Source organism: Microplitis mediator, chromosome 1 (genome assembly GCF_029852145.1).
Source record: "Microplitis mediator isolate UGA2020A chromosome 1, iyMicMedi2.1, whole genome shotgun sequence".
Taxonomy (NCBI): domain Eukaryota; kingdom Metazoa; phylum Arthropoda; class Insecta; order Hymenoptera; family Braconidae; genus Microplitis; species Microplitis mediator.
The window spans coordinates 25166656-25191594 of record NC_079969.1 but is presented as its reverse complement, the minus strand read 5'-3'; the positions used below and the strand labels follow the sequence as shown (position 1 = coordinate 25191594).

The window sequence follows — 24939 nt, the reverse complement described above, 5'->3', positions numbered from 1 at the left end:
TTTGAAAGTTTTAATTGTTAATTAACATATTATAAATTTTTTTAATTATAATTTTTAATTGTAAGTTTTTATTCAATTAATTTATGTATAAGAGTTGAGTAAACTGTTTATAAAATAATAATATAATAATAAAAAATTATTATTTAACAATGTTATTTTTTGTCACGTATCTTTTTATCTCTCTTACACTTTTATTATCCCGACTAACTTTATTTGCAGCAAATTTCCGACAACTTCTGGACGTTAAACACATGACATGAGCGACTTGACAAGACTGTACTATTTACTGTTACTAGCTAATGCGAGTTATCTCGCTTTAACTAAATCCGACAACCAAGTGGAAAATTATTGTCGTCTCTGTAAGCATCACACCATGTGTCGTTATCCCGTAAATATGTTTTTGAATAATTATAACTATTATTTAACTTAACTATTTCTTTATTTACTTTTCTTAACCTCCATAAAAATATTCTTACATTTTAATTAATTATTATTATTTATATTTTTTTTTTGTTTGCAGTCCGATGATGTAGGATTCAACTGTAAAAATATTGTCGATGGTGATCTCGGTCACGAAGAAATAATATCGATAGTAGATCAACATAATTTTCATCGCAATATAATAGCAAGTGGGCAAGAGATACGGGGTAATCCTGGACCACAACCACCGGCTAAAAATATGATGGAACTAGTGCGGTTGATTGCAAATAAATTAATTTTATTATTTTATATTTTATTTACTTTTTCGAGTTATTTTATTATTGACTGACATTTATCTAGACAACCAAATTGACTGTATAAAAAAAAAATTTTTTTTTCATTGAATTAGAAGAGGGTTTTTAGTAAAACGAGATACTTGAAATTTTTTTTTTTAAGATTTTACTTTGCGTCAAGTAGCATTGAAAAGGAACCGTTCTAAAAATGCGTTCGCGCTTATGGGGGAGAAGGGGATGTCGCTTACTTTGACAAGATGCGACAAGGGGGGTCGGGGAGTCTCAGGAAACGTGATATTCGCAGCTCATCAAACAATTTTGCAAATTTTTCTCTCAATTTTTGAAAATTTTATTTTTTTGTTACGATAGAAAGTCATTTGTTTAATATTTGTAAATATATATATATTTCTATGCATATACTTCCGTCATAGTGGGGGGGGGTCTATCATTTGTGACGCAATATTGACAGGGGGATCGCAGAAAATGTGACAAAGAGGGGGGGGGGGTTTAAAAAGGTAAAATTTTGTGTGACGTATTTTACGAACGGCCCAAATTGATTTTCTAATTTACATGCTTGCAAACTATACTGTAAAAAAACTTGAAAACAGAAATTTTTTAATTTTCTTTGGGTTCCCCATTTTACCCTAAATGAATAAAAAAAATTTTTTTAATTGCGATCAAAAATTTCTTATTTTGTTTTCAAAAAAGCAAAAGATAAAATTTAAAGCATTCAAAATAGAAAAAAGTGAAATGCAGAAACCATGGGGTAAAATGGGATACCTTGAAATTAAAAAAAATTCATTTTAAATCGTTTTAAAATTTTAGTTTATTGCTCTTAGAACTATTTTAAAATTTTTTGAAACCAATTTCACAAAATATTTTATTTTTGGCGTTTTTTTTTTTTAATTTACTAAAAATCAAATATGTGACTTAAATTTATATGCAAATTACGATAGTATTGAAATAATATTAAAAATATGAAATCTACATTTTTTTTTTTTAGTTTTTTATAACTACCCTATTTTGTCTAAAACTTTTTTATTTAGGGTAAATAAAATACGCATTTTTAACGTTTCAATTTTTTCCATATTTAGTTGATAAATGTCAGCATACTTGTAACATGAAACCGAGTAATTTAAGCGTCTACTGTTATAATTGAGGTAAATTAACCAGTGACAGACGTATCCATCAATTTAATAATTGACTAGACACAGTGCGATCTGTGAAATTAACTATTTAAGCTAATTTAAGCAATAACTTGACTGAAACTTCATGAAATTCTTTAGTCAGAGCTTAAAAAAATCAATTAATTTAATATTAAATTATAAATTTCTATACTATCATAATAAATGTTGAATATATTTATGAAAGATAATTTAGTGAATTTATTGGAGCATTTATGACAGATTAATTATCATTTTAATAATGACATTCCATTCTCATTTAAATATATTTAACAACGATATCTGAATAAAATAAACAATTTAAGCATACATGATAATTAAAATCATCTGATTATTGGAATATTGACTTTAAATATTTAACGATAGAACAATACAATATTTTCTTTAATCATTATAATTTAATGTTTGAATAAAAAATTTGTTAGACTTGGGATGTCGAACTTGCACGTCTAGCCAAGAGATGGGTACTCCAGTGTATACTGAGTAAAGACAAGTGCAGGGATGTAAGTGAGTATCATATCCCATATTCTCGTTCAATTTTATTTTTAAATCCCAATTCTATTCTTTTATGTCGATATATATGAGTCGATGTAGTTTTGTCTTCATCTACTTTTCTATGCTCTATAGTATAGTTCTATAGTACTAGTCATGCTACCATTCTATGCGACGGAGTAAATTTGTTTTCAATGGAAATTGCCATTTTCTACTCGGTGATACCAGAGAATATCGAATATCGATTGTATCATCGTTTTCCCACTGTACATTTCAATCAGACATTAGCATGAGTTTTATCAGCTTGTTAGAAAAATATTGTGCATATATAATTCTTTGTAATTTGAAAATTTTTTAAACTTCTGTTTTAGTCACCCGGATAATAACTAGATGGTGCAACATGAACCAGTCTAGGTCGGCTACCACGAAAAAATCATGTTCTAGGAACATACCTGTCATGTTGCTATACTGTAAAAAATCGGGAGTGAGCTCGGAGTGAATTTTTACTCCGGTCACTCGGAATACCGAAGTAAAGAAATAAAATACTCCGCGTACGAAGTAAATCTGGAGTTTTTTGTAGTGGAATGATTCCGGGCTGAATGTGGATTTTAATAAAAAAAATCGATCTATCGGTTGACCCTGCGGGCCAGTCCCAAAACCCCCCGCTGTTTTCGAGCTCCCTGAGATCGAAAATACTTTTGTATGCCATTGTTTTCAAAAAAACCAGTTTTTAGCATTTGTTTCTCCCACGATATATCGCGAACGAATTAACCGATTTTGGTGGTTGAGGTGGCAATCGACGCGTTTTATTAAGTTCTAGAGCTGATTAGATTTTTAAATCGAATGACTCAATTTTTTTGTAGATATCCGAAAAAAAACGTTTTTTACTATTTTTTTATTCTACGATATCTCGTAAACGAATTGACCGATTAAGACGGATGAGGTAGAAATCGACGTGTTTTATCAAGTTCTAAAGCTGATCAAATTTTGAAATTGATTTCTTCAGTCGTTTTTTAGAAATTTCAAAAAAACCAAAAAAAAAAATTTTTTTTGAATTCTTTCGTCAACGGTTTTTCTTGAACGAATGAACCGATTTTGATTATTTTGGTGGCATTCGACACGGCTTATAAAGTTTTAGAGCTGAATAGATTTTGAAATCAATCCATCGAGCAAATTAAAAGTTATCCAAATAAAACATTTTTGAAAAAATTTTATTTTTGAAATATCTCCGAACGCACCCTACCGATTAAGCTCAAATTTTTACAGCTTCAAGATATCAACAAGCCGCGTCGAATGACACCTCAAAGATTGAAATCGGTTCATCCGTTCAAGAGTTATGAATATTTACATACATACATACGTACGTACGTACACACATACATACACTCGGACATCATCGTGAAATTAGTCAGGATAGCTTCCTAGAACCTCAAAATGTCAAAATCTGATAGAAATTCGGTTTTTGCAAATCGGACCGAAACCAATAACTTCCCGAATTTTTGAAAATTTTTAATTTTCTTAGCGGAAAGTTAAAAATCATCCGAGGTTTTTTTATTAAAATAAATTTTTATTTAGCTAAATACCATTTTTATATGCCAAATTTGTTTTCGTCAACATAACAAAATTCTAATTTTGAATTAAATTAATTTTTCATGTTAATACAACATGAAAATGTATGTTGTCTTAACATGATTTTTCATGGTGACCCGCCTAATTAGTTATTCCGTGTATATTTACCAAACAAGCATATTAAATATATTTAATGTCGATAAAAGGAACTCCAAACATTGTTTTATTCTCCATCCAATATTTTTTCTTCTTTTTATTTATTTTTATGTTTTTTTTCCTTATTACATATTTTTTAAATATAAAAAAATAAACACCAGCATACTCGGAAAACAAAAATTCTCTGTAACCTTTTTTTTTCTTAAAATTATAGCTTCTTGAAAAGAAAAAGCTTTTTTTTCAAATTCGCAACTTTTTTTTGGTTAGATTAAAAAATTTGAAAAAATTCTGAGGCACGTTTTTGACGGGGTAGAAAATGAGAATAAATTTTCAGCCAAATCGAAGGGGGTCGGGTTTCGAAGTGGTCGATTTGGCGTGAAATGCCCCATATTTAATTTTTTTAATCCCGGACACTTCTTCCCCGATCGAAGTTATTTCACTTCGCGTATGCACCGGTTGGATAACACTGCAAAGTACCACAGTTTTTTTACAGTGTACCCGTACTCATAAATTTAAAGAAACTTTATATTTCAAGATAATTATAAACAAAGAATTAGTAATGCAATTAATAATTTATTGAATATTTGTTTACAGTGCGATTCAAAGTATGGCAAAATATAAACGTTTTGAACATTGAATCACTTGAAACTGGTACAACTGGACTTCATCGCATTCCATTTCATCTCCAATCTTGGTCAGACGATGTTGAGAATTTCGATGCTGCTGAAGTTGGGTAAACGTTAACTTTATCGAATGTTCTCATTACTCTTTTATATAAATGTATATATATATATATATATATATATATATATATATATATATATATATATATATATGCATTGTAATTTTTTTTTTATCTTTTAATACAAATGAAAGAAAAAAAAAAGTTCTTCTGTCTCATCTTGTCTCTTATTCCAACTGAGACCAGTGCACCCAAAGGATTCCACATGATTACATCGAGGTTATTTTGCTTGTAGTTTCTTTGAAGCTTGGGTAAAGTTACTATTTTCGTTTGTACATATAACTGCAATGCTAAACATGAGCTCGTTATTATTTGTGTGGTTAACTATATAATGTAAATATAGTCATAGAAAAATATAAACTGAAAACATACGTAAATAACTACTTATTTATTTATTACTCATTGAAATATATAATCTTCTATTAAACATCATAACGTGATATTAAAAATTTAAAATGACTTATCGTATATTTTATTTTTAAAAATAAGTAAATCGAGCAATCATGCAAATTAAATGTTGATAGATAAAAAATAATAAAAAAATAAAAATTGTAAAGCTTTGAAAAAAAAAAAGTAGCTTAATATTTAATGAAGCGTCGCTTGAAGATGATAAAACTTTTACACTCGATCTTATTTCAGTTTTCCGAGCCAACTTTTTTTAAGTCATTCAAACGGTAACTGCTAATAGTTAAATAATTTAAGTGACTTTTGTATATATTTTAATCGTTTACTTAAAAAGATATTTATTCAAAGGACTTTTGATATTTATAATAAGTTCTCTTCAAAAGTTTAATGTATTAAATTAATTAGTACCGTTCATTTCATTAATTTAACGATTTAAAACTGAAAAAATAATCTTTTAAATATTTGAAACTTTTTAATAAATTGAATGCTGCATAAAATAATTGTTCAAACAGTATTCGATATTAATTAATCTCTGATAAAGTTCAACAATATTTTATTTAAACTCTATTTAATGATATTTTTTTACAAAGAGATGTTTATTGCATAACTTTTATTGAAAATTTATAAATTTTATTTTTGATATGGACGTTATTGTTTCGTAGCTTTTGATGATTATTGAAATTTATTTTAATTTAGACCTGATTAAATCAACACGTTTTGATAATAATTGTAAAGCTTCATAAAATGAATTAAATTTATATTTTGTTAAAAATAACAATACACGGAGAAAAAAGTACAGTAAAAATTACTAACAGATATGAAAAAATACATTCTGTATTTTAAATATTACAAATCATTTAGTAAAATTTACTCGTTGGCAATAATTACATAAGAAGATATTAAAAATAACTATACGCAATGTATTTTTTGCTAACGCGATTATATTTTTTTACTATCTGTATAGTAAATTCTACTATGTATAGATAAAATTAAAAATTGGTGGGGATAGCATATACATATATGTATTACAAGTTCTGGACCTTTGTTCAACGGAGACATCGGGCCGTCAGATATCAGAAAGGACTCGCGTGCGGGAGATCAGGGTTCGAATCTCGGTTAAAACAAGTGAATTTTTAAGAAACAAAAATCGACACCAACACCAATACAAATGACATAAATAACAATAATAATCCAAATGATAGCAATAATAATAAAAAGTAAAAGCTATTAAAAATTTAATTTTATTTATTTCCATTCTAATATTGTAAAATTTACTAAGTAAGATAGTAAAATTTACTAAACGGGATAATAAAATTTACTAAACAGGAATAGTAAAATTTACTAAATATAACTAAAAATTAATATGCAATATAGGAGATTTTCCATAACCAGTATATGAGAAATTACTAAACGACTTGTAAAATATCGATACTGCCATTCTAATATGCCTTATCCCACATTTTAGAAATTTTACAGGAGACGATAAAAACATTTCACGGTCGGCAAAACAAAATTATTTGTAATATGTTTATATTGGTATAACCTATAAATTTATTTTCATGTTTTTCATAAAATACAGGCATTTGTAGTGAATAAATAATTTTAAATTGTATGCCGTGAGAAGAGTAAAAATTTTTGCATAATTACCTTCTTATTAATGTCGTTAATTGCTTGCTTAAAATTAACTTAAAATTGAAAATGTTAAGCTTGACTGAACCTATACGAATGTGGGATACGACATTTTAGAATGGCGCGAAAGTCTGCGCTAACTAACTAAACAATTTGACCTCTAAAATTTTTACATAAGCTGCACTTTGTTACAATGATTCCATTTTTCAAAAAAAAGTGAAAATGTCAAATTTTATGGGATACGACGTATTAGAATGGCAGTATCGATATGCTTATCTGTTTATGAATTTTTCATATAAATCATAAGCGTTCCCAGATTACTATCCAAATTTAGTAATTATTCTCATATTTTTCAGTAAAATTTACTATATTTTTTTCTCCGTGTGCCTTTTACACTTTTTGCCTTTAATCGCAATTGTTACCTTTTCTATTCCCTCCTCTTTTTCATGCGGCTGTGGACCGACTTGTGCTTCTGTACTGCATCATTACGTGATGCTTTATACCCCACCTTTTTGCCGTGGGAGTATAGCGGCAAGGGGAAACCACAGAGAAAACCTTTTGCCAGTACAGCTGTCATTTTTCGGAGCGGGGGAAGTTCCAGTGATCGATGAAATTCCCATTTTACCGATCACTGGATCTTCAGTCCGCGCCTAGCGCACAGAGACCTCCGATCAAGCTCAGTACATGGCTAAGCGGTCACCCAACCGAGTAGCAACCGTGCTCGGTGCTGCTTAATTTTGTTGATTTCCTGAGCCACACAAGAACCGATCGGCTGCCTCCGCCCCATTCAGTATCGGTATACTAATTGTTTGGCGAGAAATATCTTGATCAAGTTCGAAGATGAGCCATATGATTACGTAACAAATGATCCGAGGACAATTGATCCGCGACAATTGATCCGTGGATAAAATGCGTGTAACATGAAAAATTACGCCCTTTTTTCACTAATTTTGTGTGCGTGTACCATAAAAAAATATACTCACACACAAATTAGTGAAAAAAGGGCGTAATTTTTCATGTTACACGCATTTTATCGACGGATCAATCGTCGCAAGGATCAATTGTCGCGGATCAAATTGTCCTCGGATCATCGGTCGTGTCACCAAACAAATAAATAATGAGTAGTCTACTTCTATTTCAGCTGCCAAATAGCCTTTTTCAATAATTATATTAATTTTATCGATTATAGAGAAAATACATAAAAAATTTCAGTCATGAATTTTAATAGTAAAAGTAAAATTAAAAATTTGAAATGACCCACATATACTGACAAAATATCAATTTACTCGGGAAATTTATAATAAATTAAAAAAATATTTTTACAACTTTGATAATAATTTTTTTATTTCTTTGCGCCCTATTTCAGTAAAAATCCATTTAATACACAGTAAAGTTTAATATTTTTTTAATAACTTAACCTCAGCGATATTATTTTTTTAACGAGTTAATTTAAAAGCTCTAAAGAGTGTTAATTTTCAGACTGGTAGACTTTGCTGAAGACAGTCGGGGTCCGTACATCGGGATAGCAGCAGGGAACATAACCCTCGTGGGTTGTGGTCGAGCGACATATAGCGTAGAGTTGTGGGAAACGGGACCGACGAGTACGACGACTCCAACAAGCTCGTCCTTGTCCTTGTCCGCGGCCTCAGCATCCTCGTCCTCAGTATCGGCATCAGCGAATCCACAACCAGGGACACTGAAGTTTCCTCGAGAAAACACGAACATCAGTAGCGTTATTGGTGACTTGAGCAATATACGAGGTCACCGGCTTGAGGTACTTGTCTGCAATTACGGAGCTATCGATCGCACAACACCCCGGAATCTCTATGAGGATGGAATGCCTGGGTACTGTCCCGAGGGTTTTACTAACAGTCCTCGCTACGAGTATTTGTGCTGTGAGTTATTATACAATGGTTTCTGTTAATCAGCTTCACTCCAGACAAAATTACTAATAACACTATACATATATATATATCATACTTATTTGATAACAAATATTTATGTTAAGTATGAGCTGTTTAAATGTCAATGGAAATATTTATTTAGATGTCATTTCTAATGAGATGGGAATTAAAGTGCATGGAACAAAAATTAACATTCAAGGGTCAGAATAATAATATAGTACATTTGAATAAAAAGTAATAATAATGATAATAATTAAAAAAAAAAACGTCAAGTTGGAGGGAAAAAAAAAAATTCGTCGAGTCAAAAACTCTTGAGACGTACGTACGTGTATATGCAGTAGTTAAAACTTTAGTACGATCCGACGTGGGTAAACAGAGTGAAACTTTACCACGTAATTCGACGCTCGCAATTAAAACGACTCGTCATTTTCTACTACGTCGATAACCACTTGAAGTTTTTTTTTTTTAATTCTTATATACTTCATATTTACATTTACTTACATTTTTATGAATTATTATTATTATTATTATTATTATTATTATTTTTATTATTATTATTATTATTATTATTATTATTATTATTATTATTATATATATATGTTTTTTTTTTCGTCAATATTTATTACAGCTAAAAATATAAAATAATCAAAGCAATTGATTACTTTATATTAAAAATTTTTTTTTGCTCAATAAAAGTGTGTCTTTGTATTTTTAAAAGAAATTAACCCTTTACTGGTAGAGATAATGAACATATTTATACTAAAATAAAACTCCGCTTTGTGAATCACGTATTTTTTATTATTTTTCAAGCCACACAATTTATTTTTATCTAGTTATTTTATAATAAAAAAAACGTGGTAGCTTTATTATGGGCTCGTTCTCTGTTACAAAGATAACTTAACCACAGAATTTACCTTTGCCGTTCGAAAATGTGAGAATGAAAACATGGCACGTATATTGCCATTATCGGTGAAAGGGTTAATTGATTTACTATTTACTACTGGTATGAAATATTACGTGATTTTTTAAAAATCTTTACTCTAATAAAAACATTGTTTACTATAAAGAAAATAGTTGAATGTTAAATATTAATTTTTGTCACTATTTATAACTCCAAAACAATTCCCGAGTCGATATATCAGACCTGTTTTAGCTGTAAAAGTGTTTGAATCCTTTGCAATTTGATTCGAAGTCTTAAAAGACGCCTGTTTAAACAATAAAATACGGAATGAACTAAAGATACGGTGAAAACAGCTCCACTCAGTTCCGTTTTCAATGTAAATCTTATTCAAACACGGGAAAAAATAAACTTTAAAAATTACTATTTGAAATTACAACCCGGAACCCGGTTGTCAATATGGGGAATTTTAACATTCAAATAGTAAATTTTATAATACGTGTCGTCTATTTTCTAAGTATCAGTTACGATTTTTAAGGTTCAAATAGTAATTTTTCTTATATAGACAATACATTTTCATACTTATCCTGTAATTATTCACGTTTTAATCATAAATTAAAAAATTACTATTCAGAATGATGGTATTTACTGATCACTTCATCATTATATTACTTGTCATTCTCAATTTGTATAGTGCATTTTTTCCGTGAATTATTATTATGATTATTATTATTATTATTATTATTATTATTATTATTATTTTTTTTTTTTTATTATTTTAATTATTATTTTTTTCGTGTTTGACTTTTCGCCTTGGCTTAGACTTTACGGGCTTATTTAGTCACGATTTAAGAGGAAAAAGTCTCAATCAAGTCAAAATTAACTTGGTTTAGACTTATTCGGCTTGAATTATAAGGCAATAAAGTCAAAGCTAAGGTGAAACGTGAAAAAAAATTTGACACTAATAAAGACTGTTTGTTTCTGACTTGCTTGCTCAAGTCTAAATTAAGGCGAATAAATAACTTTTTTTCGACTGGGTTCAGTAAGTCAAAAGTAAGGTGAATGACTGTCGTGTTCGAAGTAAAGACTTCAAAAGAAAATAAGGTGAAGCGAGCCTGAATCGAGTTTTATATTTGATCCGGGCTGTGTTAAAAAATAACACAAATAATGTGTGGACCGTTTCTAACACAGATTATGTTGATTTTAACACAACATTTTTCACTGTGCAGACCATAATTGATTAGATACTCAAGATTGTATTCGCTTAATGTTCATTAATAATGCACATTTCAAGATGGGTTTTCAGATATTTTCTTCCAGATTATTTTCTTAGATAGAAGCTCTGAACATTAAGTAAAGTCCTGAGCATGATGCATTACACTATAATCTAACAGCCCAGCAATGTTTTTTTTTTCTTTTCATTCTCATTTGTTTAAAAGCAAAACGTGTACAGTCTTTGTTGATTGTGTCAGTGCAACAAAGAAAGTACTCAAGACCGAAAGAGAAAAAAAAGAACGAATATTATAATTATATCACTATTGTTAACCACTTTATTCATACAATGACAGATGCTCGGACTTATAATACAATATTGATATTTATAAGCTCAAGCATGCTGGACACAGAAGCATTGAAAAGTTATTACCCCTCGTATTTTCAATATTGAAACTGTCAATAACTCAAGCCCTTTTTTCAATAGAGAGACTAGCCTATAACAGGACGACTCAAAAATTTGAATAAAAAAATTTTTTTTTGTAAATTTCTCAATTATTTCGCAATTATAGCAGATTTATTGGGGATGGAAGCAACGAATTGTACTCGAGGATTAAAAGCCACACGAATTAATAACTATTTTAAGGATCCTACCGTGAGCCACCCACCCTAGATCTAAATAGGGATGGAAACTTGAGATAAAGAATCGATTGTCGATTCCAATTTTTTTTTTTATAAATTCCGATTCTCAGAATTGATTAATCACTTTCAACAATCGATTCTTTTAAATTTAATCGATTCTGAGTAAAAAATTTTTTTTTTTTTCAAGAAAATTAAAATTTTAGAAATTTTTTGATATTCAAAAATAGAATGAGGTTAAAAGTATAATAAAATGCAAATTTATGAAAATATTAGAAATTTTACGTTTTATTAAAAAAGTAAATCTGACAATATTAATGTCATGACGACTTAACAATGATGACTAGACTGGTACAGACAAATATGACATACTAGTACAGCTACAGACTATATTCCGAAAATGAGTTGTATATTATTTAGATGCTATCTTCATGCGATAATGAAAAGGAAATAAACTATATATGTCATCAAAATATTTGTAAGATGATTGATTAAAAATAAAAAAATGTAAGATAAGAAAACGATGCGAACGCACAGAGAGCGCTAAATTTGAAATATTTTCGTAATAAAATATACAATTACTTCACGCCATTTTTCATTCAATAGAGTCGTTAGTTCGGCATTAAAAGTAAATTATAGACCCGATTACTAAGAATCGATTCTGATAACTGGGAGTCGAGTCTAAATATTCGAGTTTTTTGACCACAAAATCGATTCTCGGGTAGAATCGGAATCGATTTTACCATCCCTAGATCTAAAGAGATCAATCTAGATCTAAAATTAAAAAATTAATTTTTTCCCAAACCAAAGTAAAATTTTCCTATTTAAAAAAAAATTTCAAACGTTTTCATTTGAATTGCCCTTACTCTAAAAATATAATTTATCTTCCCTCACATCAATTCTCAAATTATTTTCTTAAAGTTCTCATTAAAATAAATTTATTCACTCGATTTAAATTCACATATTTGAATTATTTCCTTAACGGTTAACTTTTGAATCACTTTTTCCGACAGTAATAAATTTCTTCCATTTAGTTAACTGAAATAATTTAATAACAATAGTTATAATTGAATAAAATAATATATATACTGATGAAAAATTCTCATATATTTCAGTATATCTTTTTATTTTATAGGTAAAACAGAAAATGAAGAAGATGAACAATGGGATATTGTCGATAATACACGAAGTTCTAGTTATATTGTTCGACATTCTACCTCAAAGCTATTTCTCTTTACACTTTACCAATATCTTATGAATGGTCTATTGTCTACTGGATTTACTGTACGGCAATAAAAATTTCACGATCCACTGGGGAATGTGATTATAAACTTTACCATTATCTTCATACACTTATCCTCATCCTCTGAACTCTACATCTCTCGTCTTCCTCATCAACGGCGTCGTCTTCAGCTGCGTCGCCTCATGATGCTCGATCGACTCAAAAGATTTTCAAACACAATAACACAATTGACAATAGTATGTACCCAGTTGTCTCTTTCACACTCTCAATTCATTCCCCCCGGGCAACTTAAAAAAATAAAAATAATAATGAAGAAAAAAGAGAAACAAAACCAACAACAACAATAACAACAAAACATACAAAGTTTGCTATGACAATTAGCAACTCACTTTTGTATCCTCTTTTCTCACAAAGAAAAGAAAAAATAAATATAGAAAAAAAAATAACAGAGTAAACTGAACTTGTGAAGAAACAACTCGACACTTCACTTTTTTATCTGGGGGTTATAATTGGCTCAACACTTGTACCTAATTTTAGAATTTGTTTATTATTTTCACAATAAATTTAATGTTATTAATAACGAATAAACAATCTATGTCAAGTAAGTGCATGAATAAAAAAATCTGGGCGACGGTTGGCCCTGCGGCCAGCCCCAAAACTTCCCGCTGTTTTCGAGCTCAAAAAGCTCGAAAACATCAGTGTGAATATATTTTCGAGCTCGAAAAAGCTTTTACATACAATTATTTTTTTATTAGCCTTTCAAGCTCTAACAAATTGCGTTTTATGTTAAAGTTTGAAAAATTAAGAATCGAAAATCATTAATGAACATGCAGTTTTTTAATTTTTAGTCCTGATTATTTTCAATAAAATAAATAAATTGAGGTAGAAATCAATGTTAGTAATAAAAATGACGATTTAAATGAGTTTTGACTCCGATCAAAGCAATAATATATAAAATATCCGCGAAAAATATTAAAAACTGTGTTTTTTGAATTTTTTTGTTGATCATATGATTCAAACTAAAGAACGAGTTAGATGAAATTATATGCGGATCGAAAGAGACCATAAAGACGAAGAGTTGGTATGATTTAGGACATTATATTATGACTTATCCGGAAAAAATAACATAAAATGTTATTTTTTTTACCTTTTGACACCGATGTCGTTTGAACTAATCAACTGATTCTGACGTTTAATGTTGCAATTAACGAGTTTTGTTGAATTCTAGAGCTGATCGAAATTTTTAATCGATTGGTTCAGTCGTTTCAAAGATATTTGGAAAAAACCGTTTTTTAGCATTTTTTTTTCCCACGATATTTCTTTGGCAAATGATCTGAATTTTATGTTTGAAGTGGCAATTGACGCGTTTTAATAAATTCTAATTCTGATCAAATTTTGGAATTGTTTAGTTCAGTTGTTTCAAAGATATTCGCAAAAAACCGTTTTTTACCATTTCTTGCTCCCGCGATAACTCTTGAAAGAATTATCCGACTGAGATGGCTATGGCGGCAATCGTCGCGTTTTATTAAGTTCTAGAGCTGATTAGATTTTGAAGTCGATCGATAAATCGTTTCTGAGAAATCATTAAAAAACTAAAAAAAAGAAAAAAAAAATTTTTGTTCGTAATTCGCCAATATTTTCGAGTCTACTTGATCAAATGATTTGAAATTTTCAAAAAAGTTGATGGTCAACAAGCTCTTTCGATTGCCGCCTTAACCATCCAAATCGGTTTATTAGTTAAAAAGTTACAAAGAGTTTACACACACATACACACATACATACACACACTCGGACATCCTTCTGAAAATAGTCAGAATAGCTTCCTAGGACCTCAAAACGTCGACATCTGATGAAAACTCGATTTTCGAAAATCGGGGTGAAAACAATAACTCCGAATTTTTCGAAAATCGTCGATTTTCTTAGCGGGAAGTTAATAATTAAAAAAGTATAACAAGAAATCCTGTACATGCTGAAAATTTAATGGTAATAATCACCATCAGACTGTGGTAAAATTGAAAATATTTTTACAATTGAGGTTAGCAATATAATGATTGTCACTTTTCCTCCGTCATAATAATCCGTCATAATTAATAAATCATAACAGTGGTCATTATTTTTACCTCAATTATCATCAGAGGTTCCACACAGTCGGTTGATTAAAATTTTCTGACTGTATCGACGGAAAAAAAATATTTAAGTAATATTATAAAGTTGTTTTATTTAATGGTAACGTCAATGCATAATTAATTTTGACATGACAATTGTAAAATTAATTATTCATTGAGCTTAATGTCGAATTCCGAGTCTGTGGTAATTGATATCTGATTAAATTTCTTTAAATAAACTACACTTCGAGAATTCAACGGTATTGTTACATTAAAAATTTGTAGAAAAGTTCCTATAGCAATAGCCGCGTAATCCTTAGGGAAAATATAGAATTATGGTAAAAATTACCGATAACGTGGAAATTTCCAAATACATCGAACATAATTTACAATGCACAGTGCATTGTAATTTGGACAAACCAATAGACTAAATTTTATTTTAGAAATTTTGACACGAAAAAAAATAGATAGGAATGGTTACTTTGCAACACAAGAATGGTTGTAAAGTATGTCGAAACTGATCTTAGCATATTACTAGTTCTCGTTATTATAATAGGAATGGGTCATTTTTACACGACTGAGTAGGATTAAACATAGTAACCATTACTATGTCACATATTATGTCGAAAACACGACTGTCGACTGGTTATCGTCTCCACAGTCACCGTTCGCTTACCAGGTAATGCAGGTTCCTTCCCTGTTTAGAAAATCTCATAGAATACAATAGATTCTCACACATTCTTATAGAGATTTTATAAGAATGAATGAGTTCTATGAAAAGTGCTATAGTTAAGTATAGGGCCTTATACAGACAGCTATAAGAATCTATCGGATTTCTTATTATTATTATGATTAAACGATTATTACTTGTCTTTTTCGAAAGATGTCGTTACTATCAGCCTAAAAACAGACAAGCCATTATGGATATTTAAAATAAAATAACGTTTTTCTTGCATGAATTTCGAAATATATCAAGTTTAAATTCAATCAAACATGTTCACTAGTATCTCGTCTTTATGAGAGTATGCTTGTTATATCGTTGTAATATAACATGTAAACTGTAGATACTATAAACCGTAAGTTAATTAGTAAAAAATGTTGAACCAAAAGTACAACACTCAACGCTCTGTATTTGATGAGTGTAATAACAAATTAATGGCTTAATGAAAATAATCATTTAGTGAATAGAGTAATTAATTATTTACAACCATGAATGTTGATTTGATAAAAATCCTTTAGTTTATTTTACACAAGTACTTTCCACTACAGCAAGTTCTCTTTATTTATTGCAACCATAAAAAGTACTTATATGCTCTCTAAAAAGGAATCAGTGAAATTCACTTCAAATTAGTGAACATTCACTGGGAACCAGCTATAAGTATACCACTGGTTGAATTAGTGGTATACTTATAGCTGTAGAAATAGTGACTATCCACTGATTCGCGAGAATTTCACTAATTTCTTTTTAGAGAGTGTAAACATTATTACTCTCTAAACATGAATCAGTGAAAATAAGTGAATATTCACTAATTCCGAGTGCAAATCGAACCATTAATACCAAAAAGTGGTGCGATTGGCACTCTGAATTAGTGAATATTCACTTATTTCACTAATTCATGTGTCGAGTATACTCTTGAAAATAGCCAACATGAACCAAATAACTAAAGAAAAAAAAATGACATTTTAACAGAATCATTTTTTGTGCATAAAAAAAAAAAATATTGTTCCATATACTGCTAATTCCTCAGTTTTAAATAAATATTTTTGAGTTGTTTATAAAATCCAGGTTGGGCCTCATTAGTGTGTCAGTGTCGATTATTAGATTTTTAATATTTTTCACGATTTAAATATTTTTGATCCCGATTCCAACTCCATATAATTATTATTTATAGAATCAGGTAAAGGATTGGTAGGAAAATCTTCAGGATCCCTGGCGGAACTCCGATGAAAAAAGATTTTGTCTAATCATATATGATCATGCATAATTGTCTATATATGATCAGATCCAAAAATTGGCCAGGTTTAATTATATATAGTCAGATATGTTTATACATGATTATATATAATCATGCATGAACGAATATACTCATTTTTAGAATCTCATTTAGAAAATCTGTAAATTATTAATTAAGTAAATTAATTATGATTTATCGTCTTCATCAATCCAAATGTCGGTTAAAATTAAATAATAAAAAAAAAAAATTCTTTTCCGTTGACTACTATTTTACTACGAGGTCACCCGTCCAAATAATGTCCCACGTCGATGCTGCTTAACTTCGGTTATCGATGCATTATAGTCTGATTCTCTAGTCTGTTCTACATTTATAATTGAGAAAAGTTTATGGCATTACTTAACTCAAATTGATACTTTATACTTTTAAATTGCTGCCGAAACCTTTGAACACTTTTTAAGTATTGGGGATTTAAGTTTGACTGATAGTTGACAAAATAAAAATTTAATAACTTTGATATTAAAAAATTGTCATATTATTTAATATATATATGTTTATTGGAACTATATACATTATACATAATTAAATATTTATAGGTTTCATATCAATAAAGTCTGATCAGATTTAATCATACATATACATATAACTACATATAAGTTTATATTAGTCATGTCTGATCAGATCCAATCATATATAAACTTATGCACGACTATACATGAATTTATATTAGCCATGTTTGATCAAATCTAATTACATATAGGCCTATATCTAATTATATATAGGTTTGTATCAGTCATGTCTGATCAGATCTGATCAGATCTAATTATATATAGACTTATATATCATCAGATCTGATCATATACAGACTTATATATGGGCTTATAACAGCCAGGGATGATCAGATTGAATTATGTATGGGGTCATATATAATTATATATGACCCCATATATAATCATGCATGATTATATATAACTTCATATATGATTATATATAATCATATATGATCATATATATGAACATATATAATCATATATGTTGGGAATTTAGGTATGGTAATCGTGAATGAATCAAATCAATTTATTAAACAAATGAATACTATATCTTTTATTAAAATACGCGCTCTAGGGTATGTCTTCACTCGTAAGAGATTTAGCTTAGACTAACTTATTCTTTTAATATTATTTAACACTGAGGTCCAGCAACCTCTCCTCTTTTTGTATAACAAAGATCTCTAAGTTCAAAATATATATATATATATATATATATATATATATATATATGAGTACAAATGAAGAAAAAAAATATTGGCTTGCATTTACTTGGAATCTCTCGTCGACCCAAGTACCTAAGGTCATAAAATTTAATCCATGCTAGCTTTCTTTTCCTTAAGTAAACATATACATATTTTGAACTCAACTTAAATATATATACTACGACTTAAATGCAACACTGTTCGAAATAATATTTCGAACAGAATATCTAGTAAAGAGAAATAATTAAATAAAGTATATATAAGAATAAAGATTGATTTTTGTACAGAGAATCCAACAATATATGATTAGAAAAAATCTTTTTTCATCGGGACGGCTGATAAGCGCTCGCCCCAGGGTAGAATTATATATGTGATATTAATTAATGTATCTATAATAGTACAATAGTTAATAAATCTCCTATTTGAGTGAACATCGCTGTGATATTTGACTACAGTGCCACTTTCTGTTTATAATACCTTTCAGTAAACTATCTAGTGTAAGCCGTTCATTCGTCCGTTACGTGTAACAAATTCAAAATATAAACAACTAAATATTATTTTATAAATTAACAAACATGCCGAATATTTTTAAAATTAATTACCGTATGTATTATTTTCGTTTAAAGAATAAAATTAAATAGTACTATAAATTATGTCATAACCCTACCCGTCCGGCATGAATGTCAGAAAGTCATCTTATTGATATCATAAAGTTATCTAAATAAAGTATCTTACCTTTCTGATATCAAAAAAATATCTATCGGACATTCATGCCGGTCGGGTACTTAATGAACTTTACGTGTCATTTCCTTCTATTCAAATAAGGCATTTATTAACTATTAAGAAATATTTGTTGAATCAAATAAATCTCATTTAATAGATTATTTGTTACTTATTAATAAATATTTATTTGGCTCGAATAAATACTTCTATCAGTGTGTAGGATTAAATACTGGGATGCCAATGGGCACCCTAAAATAAGGTTATTAATTTTAAATTAACCTTAGGTTTATTTTAAAATTAATGGAGAGCAATAATCCAGCTGATAGATTCTGATTCAACAGAGTACTTGTCTCTGCTGAATTCCCCCACTAACTGATTTTTTTTTGACACTGCATTAATTATATATCAAAAAATTAATAGTGTTACATCTCAGGTTCCTTATGACTAATAATAAGTCTAATTTCACGGCGTTACTACACATTAACATTACAAACCGAATATTTCCGACAATTCCCGAAGGCGATTGACGTTCTGGGAGGACTTTAGACACTGTTTCGTCTACAAATGGACTGCGTCGACCTTCTAAAAATGCTTATCAGCAGTATTTCTGTTCAAACGACTCAGAAAATACGAATTGGGATTAATATAATTGAATATATATTAATTATTTAATAATAAAGTATTCGGGCACACAATATATTTTTTATTTATCATTTATTATTGTTAAAATATTGACAAATACCTAGAGACAAGGGTAAGAATGAGTTGAAGAGAAAGAACCAGTATAAGAGTCTTCAAGTTGTCTCATAAAAAATCGATTGACATTCTTCAAGGCAAAAATTTATCATGAAAAAGTATCTTCTTAAGTTCTGTTTGTCCATTCGTTGAGGGTATACTGCTTCCGGTCTATCCCTTAGGTTGAAAGCTTCTTGAGAGGCTATTCCAGAATAAAAGCTAACAAAAAATGCTGTCAAGGATAAATATATCAAAGTAAAAAAAATATTTTTTCTCTTCAAGTCATTTCTCAAAACGATTAATTTTTTTTTTTTTATTATTCTATAAATTCAAATTTACCTGAATAAACTTTTAATAAAATCAATCACGTGTTTTTAATAAAAAAATTTTTCTTATCAGCTCAATTTTACACCCGTAACTTCAATAAAATAATTGTTATTTCTAACTTTTCATTTTAAACTACAATACTTTTTTATTATTTCGTATTTTCTTTTTAACATTCTTTCTTTTCTTTTCTTTACTTCTGTAAAAAAAAAAAAAAAGTAAAAGAAGAAGAAGCAACTGCGGTGTACCGCTGGTTTTTAATTAAATGTGTACCTCTAGTTCTTTGTAGTAATACTTTGTTTACTTTTATTTTTATTTTCACTTTTTTTATCACTATTATTTTATGTGTACCTCGTACTCAATGTAAAAAATGTCATTTTTTTTTTTTTACTGAGTACGCATGCGATCGAGCAAATATATAAAAGTGAAAATATAAATAGATGATAAATAAAATGAGGGAAACAAATAAAATAATAAATAAATAACAAAATAAATGAACCCACGCGGAATCGAAATAAAACAATTATAACTGTGCTGTCTAGGGACATTTCTGATGCGGTTTGTGGCGATATTTTTTTATTTATTTATTTGCCTAGTCCCTGGACGAAACCACTAGAGATCTCTCTTTATATTCCACTTTATTCTTTCCTTTCTGTCTTTGTTTCTCTCCCTGACATGACCACACACTGGACAAAGTATAAATAAATAAAAAAAATTTATAACATGTCACATGTGTTGCCTATACTCGTATACCTGAATTTATAATTTTTTAATTTCTGTACACACGATAAACGTCGGTTTCAAATGTCAACTGGTTGCTGAAACCTCAACCAAAAGCTCTCGCTATACCCACAAATATATTTCAGGTTTATCTATCAAACAAAATGATTGACTTTGTGGTTCTTAACCGCTTAACTGTTCACACGATTTTTTTTTTTATTAAGTAACATGTGGAAAAATATTTTTTTATAATAAAAAAAAAATCGGTTCTGTCCGAATTACGATTTAAAAAAGTTTCTGTTTGAATTCACTTTCGAAATAAAATGTATAATGAGATGAAACAAGATAATTTTAAATGAGACTGAGGTTGACAGGCTGGCATCAGACAGAGTATGAAATCGTGTTTTGTCCTGTCACGTTGTATATTTTTAATAATTACCTGGATTAAAGCTTTGAGTTTTGATATCTAGAAACTGTCAAAGCGAGGCAATTCAAAATCAATAGGACTGTACTGACTCAACTGTCAAGTCAATTGGTTTCAATGACTTATGGTCATTTCAAGGTTTACAATAAACAAAACCGTGTCTGACAGGTCTGAAATGGAGTCAGAAACTAATACAGTGGGCAGAAACTACACTGTAAAAAGAGCGGTGTTAAAAATGGACTCATTTTAACTCCGCCGGGTGTTAAAATAAAATTACACCGGTGTTAAAAATACCGGTGTTAAATCGGGGTAACCGGTGTAAAAGCGGAGTAAAATCGGTGTAAAGGCGGGGTAACCGGTGTAAAAACGGAGTAACATCGGTGTAAAAGCGGGATAACCGGTGTAAAAGCAGGGTAAACTGCGTCCGCTTGGATTATTAACTTTAGGGATTATAAAACACAAAAAATGTCAGTTCTTTATGAAAATTAATAAAGAATATCATTTATTAACAAGTATAGTGATCGAGTAAGTAAAAATATTCACAAAGTTAAATATTTTAACACCGATCTAGAATACTTACACCGGTGGCGGCGTTATTTTAACACCGGTCTAGAATATTTACACCGGTGGCGGCGTTATTTTAACACCAGTTTAGAATATTTACACCGGTGGCGGCGTTATTTTCACACCGCTTTCAGGGGTAAATTTAACACCGATAATTTTAACACCTACACCGTTTGGACTTACCCCGGTGATTTTTTACAGTGTAGACGCTTTCGACCCTAGGGAAAAAACTAATCATTTTCAACCCGCTAATTTACATTGCTCTGAAATTAGCTTCGTTTGACTTTGATTGGCTAAACAGTCAATGAAACTCGTCATTTAAATGCAGGTTCAATAGAATATTTCACTCGGGATTTTATTGTTTGAGATTTTTATAACGAAACTTTGAATTTATTAAATAATTTTTGAAACATAAAAAAATTTTTTAAATTAAACGGGATTAAAAAAATAAAAATATTTGAAATATATTGAAAAAAAACAGAGTTATAAATTGCATTATATAAATGACTACAGTATCAGAAATTAGTAAACTTGATTAGCTGAGAGTTAACTTTTGTACAAGATAATTTAATCAAATTTCCCGAAGGTAAATAAAGTTAAATACTCCAATTATTTAGTATAAGAATTATGAGTAAACATAATAATTTATTTATTATATTTAGTTGTAATGATTAACTTTATGTAATGATTTTTCTTTTATTATTAAATATATTAACAAGGTAATGCGATAAACTATTCACCGAAAAAAATATATCACAAATATGTAAAATGCGTTTTTTATTTCGTTGTTCTGAGGATATTCTAAAAGATTAATTATGAAAAAAATACAATGAAAAAAAAACAAATTTATGTTTAATTATTCCCCGTAACTGTAGATTTATTAATCGTTTATAAACGTATAATTGCTGGTAATATATAATAATAAATTTATTTCGTATGAATAAGAGTTTCTCACAAAAAAAGTAATTTAGATCCATACACAACGAGATCTAATTATACTCGAAATTTTATTGAAAACATTTCTTTTTTTCTAAGTTTCCGGCATTAGTAGCAATATTGAGCGATGCTTTTGCAAGACTCGTTCACAATATTGTGAACATTATGAGATACAATATTGACTACAATTTTGCGCAAAAGACTTAAAACAAATTTCTTGCGCTAGAAGTGAACAATTATTGTTTCAGAAACTCACGTCAGAATTCGATAAGAAGCCTCGAGCTTCCTAGTTCCATTTTTCTATGCTACAACAAGAAGGGTATATCGGTTTCAGAGGTTCTCATTTCGAATTTCAAACCTAGTAATTGTTTAAAGTCTGAACTTACTAGTAAAGTGCTTGAGAACTTCTTGCTAAATTTACATCGCCATATGAAAAAAGAAGAGGCGTAAACTTATAATCTGTTTTATTTCTGTGTCAATTCTTGATCCAGATTCTAGAACATCATTTGCTGTTTTATACACTTTCAGACTTTGACAATTATTGCTGAATGTTTTGTACAAGACACTTGTTCAAGTCTATATCAAAATCACAACTCGATTGGGAAGCGGAGAGCTTACCCGGATCAAAAATAAACCTTGATTTAGACTTGGTGTACCAAGTCGAAATTAGGATCCGCTTTTCACAAGACAAACTTGACTGTTTTTTACGTAGATGAAATGGATTGAGTTTTCGCCTTGGGTTAGACTTGACTGGCTTACTTAGTCACGATTTAAGACGAAAAAGTCGAAATCAAGTCGAAATTGACTTGGTTTAGACTTATTCGACAAATTATAAGGCGAAAAAGTCAAAACTGAGGTGAAACGTGAAAAAAAAATTTGACACTAAAAAACACTGCTTGTTTTTGACTTGGTTGATCAAGTCAAAAGTAAGGTGAATGACTGTCGTGTTCGAAGGAAAGACGAATAAGTTCAAACTAAGATGAAAACAGTTCTAAAAGTTGACAAAAATTACATTTAAATCGAAAAAGTCGAGACCTCATCAGATAATCGTCGGCAAATCGATAACTATGAAAGTACAGTGGAGTCTCTCTAACTTTGACTGAGATGAATCCAAAATTCCAGGAATTAAAATTGTAGAAGTACCCCTTCTTTTTACTAGATGGCGTGGCTTAAAAAAGTGTGAGTCAGTCGAAACGACCCACGAGTTTTTAAATTTTGAAGGTTAGGTTTTTCCGAAATTAATATGTCAATTTTATTGTTGTTAAACTTCTTAAATAGAAAATCAATTTTTCCAGTGAAACTCATTTTTTATCAAGTAATAAGTTTCTGTTTTTTTTAAAATGATTTTCGCAATATTAAATCTTATTTAACCTCAATATTTATTTACCTACACGGATTTAGGGTTAGAATACTCAGTTTATGCGCAACGCCTATACGCAGAATCGCGCTTCACCTTTGCGCATGTACAGTTGAGTGACAGATCGGGAGAACACTTCCCCTGCTGTCGGAGGAGAAATGAAAGTAAGTTAAAGTTACAGAACGAAAAAGATATACAGTCGACTCTGTCTAAAGGTTCTCTGCCTAAAGGTTCCCGCTGTCTATAGGTTCCAGGATACATTGCTTAAAGGTTCCCGGATATTCCCCCACCCGCTCTCTCGAGTGACGAATCACAATTCAGTTTTCGAGCGCTAACTTTAAATGGACGTTTTTTTGAAGTTATGTTCACTGCGCAATGTGTTCGTTTTAGCGTGCGCCTCGGCGCTCGAGGGGAATATATTGTAGGGGAAGTGCTGATGGTGGGGAGGGAACCTTTAGGCAATGGTCCTGTCCCGACGTGGAACCTTTAGACAGAGTCGACTGTAGAGACTCTACTGTAAATAAGGTGAAGCGAGTCTGAATCAAGACTTACTTTTGACTCAGGTGACGACTTAAATTATAAATTTTTATAATTTAAATAAACAATCGAATATAATGTGCATAAGTGATGTCTTTTTATTCACTTAATTTTGAAAAAATTAGTACATTTACTAATTCATGCAGCCGTTGGATGTCACTACTTTTAAGCTGTAAAACGACAACAAAAAAAATACATATGTAATGAATCAAATTTCCGTATGTGTACATGCAAATGTACTTAGAAGAAATAAAATCTTTATAAACAATAAAATAACAGAAAATTTTAATTAATTGTAAAAGTTAAATTTTAATAAACAAAAAAAAAAACATATAATGCAAAGATTTAATTAATTTAATTGACAAAAAAATAATAATTTCCGAACATGTCGAATGATTTCTCATACAATCGAACGCACATGTCGCTTGTCGAATGTTTTTATTTCCACGTTAACCTGTCATCTCTCTACTGTTTTTTTTATTTTATTTATTATTATTATTTATTTTTTTTTTTTAAATATTTTT

General features: G+C 29.5%; 1 protein-coding gene across 1 annotated transcript; it reads left to right on the top strand.

Annotated features, from left to right (window-relative positions):
• The first annotated feature begins 225 nt into the window (after nt 1-225).
• On the top strand, nt 226-13294 carry LOC130666470 (venom allergen 5-like). Its single transcript, XM_057467491.1, has 6 exons — nt 226-388; nt 521-691; nt 2323-2404; nt 4709-4847; nt 8370-8785; nt 12679-13294. Exons 1-6 carry the CDS (start codon nt 257-259, stop codon nt 12837-12839), a joined length of 1101 nt encoding a protein of 366 aa, XP_057323474.1. The 5' UTR covers nt 226-256; the 3' UTR covers nt 12840-13294.
• Nucleotides 13295-24939: the final 11645 nt, after the last annotated feature.

Bases quoted from the DNA above. Each gene is read 5' to 3' on its own strand.
- LOC130666470 (XM_057467491.1), top strand. From the start codon at position 257: ATGAGCGACTTGACAAGACTGTACTATTTACTGTTACTAGCTAATGCG. The intron at 389-520 runs GTAAATATGTTT...TTTTGTTTGCAG, and splicing joins ACACCATGTGTCGTTATCCC to TCCGATGATGTAGGATTCAA. The intron at 4,848-8,369 runs GTAAACGTTAAC...GTTAATTTTCAG, and splicing joins TTCGATGCTGCTGAAGTTGG to ACTGGTAGACTTTGCTGAAG.